Genomic DNA, 12,518 nt, shown 5'->3' with positions numbered 1-12,518 from the left:
GCTGCTATAACAGCCTCCACTCTCCTGGGAAGGCTTTCCACTAGATGTTGGAACATTGCTGCTATAACAACCTCCACTCTTCTGGGAAGGCTTTCCACTAGATGATTGCACATTGCTGCTATAACAACCTCCACTCTAATGGGAAGGCTTTCCACTAGATGATTGCACATTGCTGCTATAACAGCCTCCACTCTTCTGGGAAGGCTTTCCACTAGATGTTGGAACATTGCTGCTATAACAGCCTCCACTCTTCTGGGAAAGCTTTCCACTAGATGTAGGAACATTGCTGCAGGTCGGGCACTGATTTTGAGCGGTTAGGTCTGGCTTGCTGTCGGTGTGCCAATTCGTGGGATTGAGGTCAGGTTTGGTTCTCAAACAATTTCTGTATGGGCTTCGCTTTGTGCTTGGAGGTATTGTCATGCTGAAACTGGAAAGGGTCTTCCCCAAACTGTTGCCACAAAGTTGGAAGTACAGAATCGTCTAGAATGTCAATGTATAATGTAGCTTTAAGAGACCATTATTCTCCCGCCACCGAACTGTAGTTGGCACTCATTTGGTGAGGTCGTGTTCTCCTGCCACCCGCCAAACCCAGATTCGGCCGTCGAACTGCCAAATGGTGACACATGATTGATCACTCCAGAGAACGCTTTTCCACTGCTCCAGAGTCTAATGGCGTTGAGCTTTACACCCGTCCAGCCGACGCTTGGCGTTGCGCATGGTGATCTTAGGCTTGTGTGCGGCTGCGTCAGCCATGACGCTCCCGGCGAACAGCTCTTCTGCTGACGTTGCTTCCACAGGCAGTTTGGAACGCGGTAGCGATTTTAATCCCACTACACTCTTCAACACTGGCCCGTCCCGTTCTGTGAGCTTGTGTGGCCTACTACTTCGTGGCTCAATTTCGTCACGAACTGACTTGTTTGGAAACGTGACATCCTATGACAGTGCCACGTTTAGGCCTTTCTATTCCCAATGTTCTTTGTTTCACACCTGTCAGCAACTGGTTAAAATAGCCGAATCAATTCATTTGAACGGGTGTCCACATACTTTTGTATTTATTTTATGTTATTCAATACAACTTTATTGTGTTCAATACTAATATTTTCCATTTCCGGTACGACTAAGGGTCGGTCCTGTCCTGATGTCAGGTGTGTGTGTGTGTGTGTTCTCAGGTGTGGCTGAGCCGGTGGAGGTGACGAACAACGGAGATGGAACACACACTGTAGCCTACACCCCTTCAGTGGAGGGACCCTACTCTGTAGTGGTCAAGTACGCTGACGAGGAGATCACACGCAGGTAAACTCACTGATCTTGACTCGGTTACATAGAGTACAGTGTGTTTTTGAGATGGTTGTCTGTTAATTCTTTAGCCACAGGTATTACAGCAGATAAACCTCTATTGTGATCACATGCCCCCTGTGATCCCAGAGTTTTCCCTGTGAAATGTCTAGGAAAATCAAATGGGCAGTTAACATTTTAAACTTTATTTTCTTTTTCTTAAAAATAATCCTAAAACTTCACGTGAGTAATATTCCTTGACTACTAAGGTTCAGTATGTTGGAACAGAGAGCGATTTTTAGTTGCTGTTCTTCCGAGAACACAAACACATCTTTCTTCGTGTATAGGCAGGTCAGTCACCGGACAGTCAGGCACGCTTCTATCAGTATAGCCAGGTCAGTCATCGGACAGAACCATCCCCTAGGCCCGACTATCAGGACGGCCACCAGACAGAACCGTGCCCTAGGCCCGACTATCAGGACGGCCACCAGACAGAACCGTGGCAGGTCAGTCATCGGACAGTCAGGCACGGTTCTGTCAGTATAGACAGGTCAGTCATCGGACAGTCAGGCACGGTTCTGTCAGTATAGACAGGTCAGTCACCGGACAGTCAGGCACGGTTCTGTCAGTATAGACAGGTCAGTCACCGGACAGAACCGTTTTTCAATGTGGGTATTTTTTAAATGAAAGTTACCGATCCCCCGTTAAATGTTTCCACCTTAATTCTAGACCCTACCTGTGACACCCTTCTAGATTCCTCCAGTTTTATTATCGTTTACTTCCTTGTCCAGTCCCTTCAAGCTGCGAGTGCTGCCTACCCATGATGCCAGTAAGGTGGTGGCTAGTGGTCCAGGTCTAACCACCGGAGTGCCAGCCAGCTTTCCAGTGGAGTTCACCATCGATGCCAAGGACGCAGGAGAGGGACAACTATCCGTCCAGATCACAGTGAGTTCAACTGAGGGTTGAATTGTGGTTCTCGAATCAGGCTGGACTTTCGAGAAAACTATAACGGCTAGTGGGGGGGGGCGAACAGCCAGACGGCTAGTGTCTAGGTGGGGGGCGAACAGCCAGACGGCTAGTGTCTAGGTGGTGGTCGGGGGGGCGGGGGACAGCCAGGCGGCGGTTACATTGATTATCCTGTTGACAGTAGAGAAACCAAATCTCTCTTGGTGTTGTGCTCCTTTGAATGGATCACCGGCCAAACCAACCTTTTCTGTCTACCAACCCTCCCCAAGGGTCCACTGAGGTTTGAGGTGGGACTTTCTGTTGCCAGGTAACCGTAGACGGTCAGTAGCACTGCTCTATGGATGGTCCCGGTAACCGTAGACGGTCAGTAGCACTGCTCTATGGATGGTCCTGGTAACCGTAGACGGTCAGTAGCACTGCTCTATGGATGGTCCCGGTAACCGTAGACGGTCAGTAGCACTGCTCTATGGATGGTCCCGGTAACCCTCCATTTTACAGCCTGGTAAATAAACACTAAATATGTAGGAACAATTTAGTCTTAAACACGAGAAGGAAGTAGGAACCAAGGAAGGAAGGTACTTAGTAATAATACATGTAGCTTATTACTATGTGAATGTGTAGTAACGTCAGTGTCTTTAAAGAGTAATGCCTAAAACACCAACATCCTCTTGGTCTTCTCTCACGTTCTACTTTACGTTATAGTTTCCTGTATGTTCGTACTGAACGGGGCTGTAGGAAGAAGTGTCGTCTTTTCACACAGAATGTACACTGCTCAAAAAAATAAAGGGAACACTTAAACAACACAATGTAACTCCAAGTCAATCACACTTCTGTGAAATCAAACTGTCCACTTAGGAAGAAACACTGATTGACAATACATTTCACATGCTGTTGTGCAAATGGAATAGACAACAGGTGGAAATTATAGGCAATTAGCAAGACACCCCCAATAAAGGAGTGGTTCTACAGGTGGTGACCACAGACCACTTCTCAGTTCCTATGCTTCCTGGCTGATGTTTTGGTCACTTGAATGCTGGCGGTGCTTTCACTCTAGTGGTAGCATGAGACGGAGTCTACAACCCACACAAGTGGCTCAGGTAGTGCAGCTCATCCAGGATGGCACATCAATGCGAGCTGTGGCAAGAAGGTTTGCTGTGTCTGTCAGCGTAGTGTCCAGAGCATGGAGGCGCTACCAGGAGACAGGCCAGTACATCAGGAGACGTGGAGGAGGCCGTAGGAGGGCAACAACCCATCAGCAGGACCGCTACCTCCGCCTTTGTGCAAGGAGGAGCAGAAGGAGCACTGCCAGAGCCCTGCAAAATGACCTCCAGCAGGCCACAAATGTGCAAGTGTCTGTTTCTGACCGTTTGAGCAGACTCCATGAGGGTGGTATGAGGACCCGACGTCCACAGGTGGGAGTTGTGCTTACAGCCCAACACCGTGCAGGACGTTTGGCATTTGCCAGAGAACACCAAGATTGGCAAATTCGCCACTGGTGCCCTGTGCTCTTCACAGATAAGCAGGTTCACACTGAGCACATGTGACAGATGCCGTGGAGAACGTTCTGCTGCCTGCAACATCCTCCAGCATGACCGGTTTGGCAGTGGGTCAGTCATGGTGTGGGGTGGCATTTCTTTGGGGGGCCTCACAGCCCTCCATGTGCTCGCCAGAGGTAGCGTGACTGCCATTAGGTACTGAGATGAGATCCTCAGACCCCTTGTGAGACCATATGCTGGTGCGGTTGGCCCTGGGTTCCTCCTAATGCAAGACAATGCTAAACCTCATGTGGCTGGAGTGTCAGCAGTTCCAGCAAGAGGAAGGCATTGATGCTATGGACTGGCCCGCCCGTTCCCCAGACCTGAATCCAATTGAGCACATCTGGGACATCATGTCTCGCTCCATCCACCAACGCCACGTTGCACCACAGACTGTCCAGGAGTTGTCAGATGCTTTAGTCCAGGTCTGGGAGGAGATCCCTCAGGAGACCATCCGCCACCTCATCAGGAGCATGCCCAGGCGTTGTAGGGAGGTCATACAGGCACGTGGAGGCCACACACACTACTGAGCCTCATTTTGACTTGTTTTAAGGACATTACATCAAAGTTGGATCAGCCTGTAGTGTGGTTTTCCACTTTAATTTTGAGTGTGACTCCAAATCCAGACCTCCATGGGTTGATAAATTTGATTTCCATTTCCATTGATAATTTTTGTGTGATTTTGTGTGTCAGCACATTCAACTATGTAAAGAAAAAAGTATTTAATAAGAATATTTCATTCATTCTGATCTAGGATGTGTTATTTTAGTGTCCCCTTTATTTTTATGAGCTGTGTAGTTGTGAGGGACCACTGCGTTGGATGACTCATCCCACGAAGACAACGGCAAATCTTTTTTTTTTTAAACAATGAACATTATTACCACGTTCACACTTACAGCGTAGGTAGGAAGGAAGAGGACTGAAATGAAGCCATTTTGTTCATGGAATGGAGTCTAATGCAGTGGTTACCTCCACAGGTGACTAACTATATTGTATCTATGTGGAAACACCACTTCATCCTACAGCCCTACGCCCTATTCACATAGTAATCAGCTGCTACTTGTACTTTTGGGACAAATACATTACTATATATATTTAGTCTTAGTCAATTTGACTAAAAATATTTTGTTATTTTAATAATAAGTGAGCTATTTTTTTTAAATTCACTTTCATTTTAATTACATCTGTGTTGCCTCATTTAACCTAATAAGAATGAATCACTGACTTCTATGTTCTCAGGCCTGCATTGTCCTTGTCCTACCAACAGATTGTTCTGCATAACACCCTATCACATGATTTTTTCCCCAGCCAATTGGCAGAAGAACACATTACTCAACAGCAGATTAAACAACACACCCCATGCCAGGACTCCAGACAAACATTTTCCTCAGTTCAACCAGTGACACAAACATTTTCCTCAGTTCAACCAGTGACACAAACATTTTCCTCAGTTCAACCAGTGACACAAACATTTTCCTCAGTTCAACCAGTGACACAAACTTTTTTTTCCCCCAGTTGGTGCCACCAGATTGTTTTGGTCGAACCAATTCCTTTCTGCGGCGTCGCGCAAAACAAAAACAAGTTATTTGCTTTCGACTAATACACGACTGTGATGTCTCTTTTTTTAAAAATATCATTCCAAGAATGAATGATTCAAGATATTGATGTGGGTTATTTGTGGGTTATTTTGGGGGTTAATTGACCACACGAGGAAGTGAGAACTCAAAACACATTAGCTAGATTGCTAACACTAAATATAATACTCACTTCCAGTAGTCATGTAGTAAACTAACAGGAAGTATAGAACTCGCTGCCGGTAGTCATGTAGTAAACTAACAGGAAGTATAGTACTCGCTGCCAGTAGTCATGTAGTAAACTAACAGGAAGTATAGAACTCCCTGCCGGTAGTCATGTAGTAAACTAACAGGAAGTATAGAACTCCCTGCCGGTAGTCATGTAGTAAACTAACAGGAAGTATAGAACTCCCTGCCGGTAGTCATGTAGTAAACTAACAGGAAGTATAGAACTCGCTGCCGGTAGTCATGTAGTAAACTAACAGGAAGTATAGAACTCCCTGCCAGTAGTCATGTAGTAAACTAACAGGAAGTATAGAACTCGCTGCCGGTAGTCATGTAGTAAACTAACAGGAAGTATAGAACTCCCTGCCGGTAGTCATGTAGTAAACTAACAGGAAGTATAGTACTCCCTGCCAGTAGTCATGTAGTAAACTAACAGGAAGTATAGTACTCCCTGCCGGTAGTCATGTAGTAAACTAACAGGAAGTATAGTACTCCCTGCCGGTAGTCATGTAGTAAACTAACAGGAAGTATAGTACTCCCTGCCAGTAGTCATGTAGTAAACTAACAGGAAGTATAGAACTCGCTGCCGGTAGTCATGTAGTAAACTAACAGGAAGTATAGTACTCCCTGCCGGTAGTCATGTAGTAAACTAACAGGAAGTATAGAACTCGCTGCTGGTAGTCATGTAGTAAACTAACAGGAAGTATAGAACTCGCTGCCGGTAGTCATGTAGTAAACTAACAGGAAGTATAGTACTCCCTGCCGGTAGTCATGTAGTAAACTAACAGGAAGTATAGAACTCGCTGCCGGTAGTCATGTAGTAAACTAACAGGAAGTATAGAACTCGCTGCCGGTAGTCATGTAGTAAACTAACAGGAAGTATAGTACTCCCTGCCGGTAGTCATGTAGTAAACTAACAGGAAGTATAGTACTCCCTGCCAGTAGTCATGTAGTAAACTAACAGGAAGTATAGTACTCCCTGCCAGTAGTCATGTAGTAAACTAACAGGAAGTATAGTACTCCCTGCCAGTAGTCATGTAGTAAACTAACAGGAAGTATAGAACTCCCTGCCGGTAGTCATGTAGTAAACTAACAGGAAGTATAGAACTCCCTGCCGGTAGTCATGTAGTAAACTAACAGGAAGTATAGAACTCCCTGCCGGTAGTCATGTAGTAAACTAACAGGAAGTATAGAACTCGCTGCCGGTAGTCATGTAGTAAACTAACAGGAAGTATAGAACTCCCTGCCAGTAGTCATGTAGTAAACTAACAGGAAGTATAGAACTCGCTGCCGGTAGTCATGTAGTAAACTAACAGGAAGTATAGTACTCCCTGCCAGTAGTCATGTAGTAAACTAACAGGAAGTATAGTACTCCCTGCCAGTAGTCATGTAGTAAACTAACAGGAAGTATAGAACTCCCTGCCGGTAGTCATGTAGTAAACTAACAGGAAGTATAGAACTCCCTGCCGGTAGTCATGTAGTAAACTAACAGGAAGTATAGTACTCCCTGCCAGTAGTCATGTAGTAAACTAACAGGAAGTATAGTACTCCCTGCCGGTAGTCATGTAGTAAACTAACAGGAAGTATAGTACTCCCTGCCGGTAGTCATGTAGTAAACTAACAGGAAGTATAGTACTCCCTGCCAGTAGTCATGTAGTAAACTAACAGGAAGTATAGAACTCACTGCCGGTAGTCATGTAGTAAACTAACAGGAAGTATAGTACTCCCTGCCAGTAGTCATGTAGTAAACTAACAGGAAGTATAGTACTCCCTGCCGGTAGTCATGTAGTAAACTAACAGGAAGTATAGAACTCGCTGCCGGTAGTCATGTAGTGAACTAACAGGAAGTATAGAACTCCCTGCCGGTAGTCATGTAGTAAACTAACAGGAAGTATAGTACTCCCTGCCGGTAGTCATGTAGTAAACTAACAGGAAGTATAGTACTCCCTGCCAGTAGTCATGTAGTAAACTAACAGGAAGTATAGTACTCCCTGCCGGTAGTCATGTAGTAAACTAACAGGAAGTATAGTACTCCCTGCCGGTAGTCATGTAGTAAACTAACAGGAAGTATAGTACTCCCTGCCGGTAGTCATGTAGTAAACTAACAGGAAGTATAGTACTCCCTGCCGGTAGTCATGTAGTAAACTAACAGGAAGTATAGAACTTGCTGCCGGTAGTCATGTAGTAAACTAACAGGAAGTATAGTACTCCCTGCCGGTAGTCATGTAGTAAACTAACAGGAAGTATAGAACTCGCTGCCGGTAGTCATGTAGTAAACTAACAGGAAGTATAGTACTCCCTGCCGGTAGTCATGTAGTAAACTAACAGGAAGTATAGTACTCCCTGCCGGTAGTCATGTAGTAAACTAACAGGAAGTATAGTACTCCCTGCCGGTAGTCATGTAGTAAACTAACAGGAAGTATAGAACTCCCTGCCGGTAGTCATGTAGTAAACTAACAGGAAGTATAGAACTCCCTGCCGGTAGTCATGTAGTAAACTAACAGGAAGTATAGAACTCCCTGCCGGTAGTCATGTAGTAAACTAACAGGAAGTATAGTACTCGCTGCCGGTAGTCATGTAGTAAACTAACAGGAAGTATAGTACTCCCTGCCGGTAGTCATGTAGTAAACTAACAGGAAGTATAGAACTCCCTGCCGGTAGTCATGTAGTAAACTAACAGGAAGTATAGAACTCCCTGCCGGTAGTCATGTAGTAAACTAACAGGAAGTATAGAACTCGCTGCCGGTAGTCATGTAGTAAACTAACAGGAAGTATAGAACTCGCTGCCGGTAGTCATGTAGTAAACTAACAGGAAGTATAGAACTCGCTGCCGGTAGTCATGTAGTAAACTAACAGGAAGTATAGTACTCCCTGCCGGTAGTCATGTAGTAAACTAACAGGAAGTATAGAACTCGCTGCCGGTAGTCATGTAGTAAACTAACAGGAAGTATAGAACTCGCTGCCGGTAGTCATGTAGTAAACTAACAGGAAGTATAGAACTCCCTGCCGGTAGTCATGTAGTAAACTAACAGGAAGTATAGTACTCCCTGCCGGTAGTCATGTAGTAAACTAACAGGAAGTATAGAACTCCCTGCCGGTAGTCATGTAGTAAACTAACAGGAAGTATAGTACTCCCTGCCGGTAGTCATGTAGTAAACTAACAGGAAGTATAGAACTCGCTGCCGGTAGTCATGTAGTAAACTAACAGGAAGTATAGAACTCCCTGCCGGTAGTCATGTAGTAAACTAACAGGAAGTATAGTACTCCCTGCCAGTAGTCATGTAGTAAACTAACAGGAAGTATAGAACTCCCTGCCGGTAGTCATGTAGTAAACTAACAGGAAGTATAGAACTCCCTGCCGGTAGTCATGTAGTAAACTAACAGGAAGTATAGTACTCCCTGCCAGTAGTCATGTAGTAAACTAACAGGAAGTATAGTACTCCCTGCCGGTAGTCATGTAGTAAACTAACAGGAAGTATAGTACTCCCTGCCGGTAGTCATGTAGTAAACTAACAGGAAGTATAGTACTCCCTGCCAGTAGTCATGTAGTAAACTAACAGGAAGTATAGAACTCACTGCCGGTAGTCATGTAGTAAACTAACAGGAAGTATAGTACTCCCTGCCAGTAGTCATGTAGTAAACTAACAGGAAGTATAGTACTCCCTGCCGGTAGTCATGTAGTAAACTAACAGGAAGTATAGAACTCGCTGCCGGTAGTCATGTAGTGAACTAACAGGAAGTATAGAACTCCCTGCCGGTAGTCATGTAGTAAACTAACAGGAAGTATAGTACTCCCTGCCGGTAGTCATGTAGTAAACTAACAGGAAGTATAGTACTCCCTGCCAGTAGTCATGTAGTAAACTAACAGGAAGTATAGTACTCCCTGCCGGTAGTCATGTAGTAAACTAACAGGAAGTATAGTACTCCCTGCCGGTAGTCATGTAGTAAACTAACAGGAAGTATAGTACTCCCTGCCGGTAGTCATGTAGTAAACTAACAGGAAGTATAGTACTCCCTGCCGGTAGTCATGTAGTAAACTAACAGGAAGTATAGAACTTGCTGCCGGTAGTCATGTAGTAAACTAACAGGAAGTATAGTACTCCCTGCCGGTAGTCATGTAGTAAACTAACAGGAAGTATAGAACTCGCTGCCGGTAGTCATGTAGTAAACTAACAGGAAGTATAGTACTCCCTGCCGGTAGTCATGTAGTAAACTAACAGGAAGTATAGTACTCCCTGCCGGTAGTCATGTAGTAAACTAACAGGAAGTATAGTACTCCCTGCCGGTAGTCATGTAGTAAACTAACAGGAAGTATAGAACTCCCTGCCGGTAGTCATGTAGTAAACTAACAGGAAGTATAGAACTCCCTGCCGGTAGTCATGTAGTAAACTAACAGGAAGTATAGAACTCCCTGCCGGTAGTCATGTAGTAAACTAACAGGAAGTATAGTACTCGCTGCCGGTAGTCATGTAGTAAACTAACAGGAAGTATAGTACTCCCTGCCGGTAGTCATGTAGTAAACTAACAGGAAGTATAGAACTCCCTGCCGGTAGTCATGTAGTAAACTAACAGGAAGTATAGAACTCCCTGCCGGTAGTCATGTAGTAAACTAACAGGAAGTATAGAACTCGCTGCCGGTAGTCATGTAGTAAACTAACAGGAAGTATAGAACTCGCTGCCGGTAGTCATGTAGTAAACTAACAGGAAGTATAGAACTCGCTGCCGGTAGTCATGTAGTAAACTAACAGGAAGTATAGTACTCCCTGCCGGTAGTCATGTAGTAAACTAACAGGAAGTATAGAACTCGCTGCCGGTAGTCATGTAGTAAACTAACAGGAAGTATAGAACTCGCTGCCGGTAGTCATGTAGTAAACTAACAGGAAGTATAGAACTCCCTGCCGGTAGTCATGTAGTAAACTAACAGGAAGTATAGTACTCCCTGCCGGTAGTCATGTAGTAAACTAACAGGAAGTATAGAACTCCCTGCCGGTAGTCATGTAGTAAACTAACAGGAAGTATAGTACTCCCTGCCGGTAGTCATGTAGTAAACTAACAGGAAGTATAGAACTCGCTGCCGGTAGTCATGTAGTAAACTAACAGGAAGTATAGAACTCGCTGCCGGTAGTCATGTAGTAAACTAACAGGAAGTATAGAACTCCCTGCCGGTAGTCATGTAGTAAACTAACAGGAAGTATAGAACTCGCTGCCGGTAGTCATGTAGTAAACTAACAGGAAGTATAGAACTCCCTGCCGGTAGTCATGTAGTAAACTAACAGGAAGTATAGAACTCGCTGCCGGTAGTCATGTAGTAAACTAACAGGAAGTATAGAACTCCCTGCCGGTAGTCATGTAGTAAACTAACAGGAAGTATAGAACTCGCTGCCGGTAGTCATGTAGTAAACTAACAGGAAGTATAGAACTCGCTGCCGGTAGTCATGTAGTAAACTAACAGGAAGTATAGAACTCACTGCCGGTAGTCATGTAGTAAACTAACAGGAAGTATAGAACTCGCTGCCGGTAGTCATGTAGTAAACTAACAGGAAGTATAGTACTCCCTGCCGGTAGTCATGTAGTAAACTAACAGGAAGTATAGAACTCGCTGCCGGTAGTCATGTAGTAAACTAACAGGAAGTATAGAACTCCCTGCCGGTAGTCATGTAGTAAACTAACAGGAAGTATAGAACTCGCTGCCGGTAGTCATGTAGTAAACTAACAGGAAGTATAGAACTCCCTGCCGGTAGTCATGTAGTAAACTAACAGGAAGTATAGAACTCCCTGCCGGTAGTCATGTAGTAAACTAACAGGAAGTATAGTACTCCCTGCCAGTAGTCATGTAGTAAACTAACAGGAAGTATAGTACTCCCTGCCGGTAGTCATGTAGTAAACTAACAGGAAGTATAGAACTCCCTGCCGGTAGTCATGTAGTAAACTAACAGGAAGTATAGTACTCCCTGCCGGTAGTCATGTAGTAAACTAACAGGAAGTATAGTACTCCCTGCCGGTAGTCATGTAGTAAACTAACAGGAAGTATAGAACTCCCTGCCGGTAGTCATGTAGTAAACTAACAGGAAGTATAGTACTCCCTGCCAGTAGTCATGTAGTAAACTAACAGGAAGTATAGTACTCCCTGCCGGTAGTCATGTAGTAAACTAACAGGAAGTATAGAACTCCCTGCCGGTAGTCATGTAGTAAACTAACAGGAAGTATAGAACTCCCTGCCGGTAGTCATGTAGTAAACTAACAGGAAGTATAGTACTCCCTGCCGGTAGTCATGTAGTAAACTAACAGGAAGTATAGAACTCGCTGCCGGTAGTCATGTAGTAAACTAACAGGAAGTATAGAACTCGCTGCCGGTAGTCATGTAGTAAACTAACAGGAAGTATAGTACTCCCTGCCAGTAGTCATGTAGTAAACTAACAGGAAGTATAGAACTCCCTGCCAGTAGTCATGTAGTAAACTAACAGGAAGTATAGAACTCCCTGCCGGTAGTCATGTAGTAAACTAACAGGAAGTATAGAACTCGCTGCCGGTAGTCATGTAGTAAACTAACAGGAAGTATAGAACTCGCTGCCGGTAGTCATGTAGTAAACTAACAGGAAGTATAGAACTCGCTGCCGGTAGTCATGTAGTAAACTAACAGGAAGTATAGAACTCGCTGCCGGTAGTCATGTAGTAAACTAACAGGAAGTATAGAACTCGCTGCCGGTAGTCATGTAGTAAACTAACAGGAAGTATAGAACTCCCTGCCGGTAGTCATGTAGTAAACTAACAGGAAGTATAGAACTCCCTGCCGGTAGTCATGTAGTAAACTAACAGGAAGTATAGTACTCCCTGCCAGTAGTCATGTAGTAAACTAACAGGAAGTATAGTACTCCCTGCCGGTAGTCATGTAGTAAACTAACAGGAAGTATAGAACTCCCTGCCGGTAGTCATGTAGTAAACT

At 44.5% G+C, this 12,518-nt stretch overlaps 1 protein-coding gene across 2 annotated transcripts in view; it reads left to right on the top strand.

Annotated features, from left to right (window-relative positions):
• Window positions 1–12,518, top strand: part of LOC110528679 (filamin-B) — a 113,439-nt gene that overhangs the window by 70,606 nt on the left and 30,315 nt on the right. For both annotated transcript variants that reach the window (XM_036984306.1, XM_036984305.1), the window contains exons 26-27: window positions 1,170–1,293; window positions 2,067–2,220. In XM_036984306.1, coding sequence (XP_036840201.1) covers window positions 1,170–1,293; window positions 2,067–2,220 — 278 coding nt within the window. The remainder of the gene's footprint in view (window positions 1–1,169; window positions 1,294–2,066; window positions 2,221–12,518) is intronic.

The sequence above is a fragment of the Oncorhynchus mykiss genome, chromosome 7 (assembly GCF_013265735.2).
Source record: "Oncorhynchus mykiss isolate Arlee chromosome 7, USDA_OmykA_1.1, whole genome shotgun sequence".
NCBI lineage: Eukaryota > Metazoa > Chordata > Actinopteri > Salmoniformes > Salmonidae > Oncorhynchus > Oncorhynchus mykiss.
The sequence above is the reverse complement of the archived record's forward strand: the minus strand, read 5'-3'. Positions and strand labels throughout refer to the sequence as shown.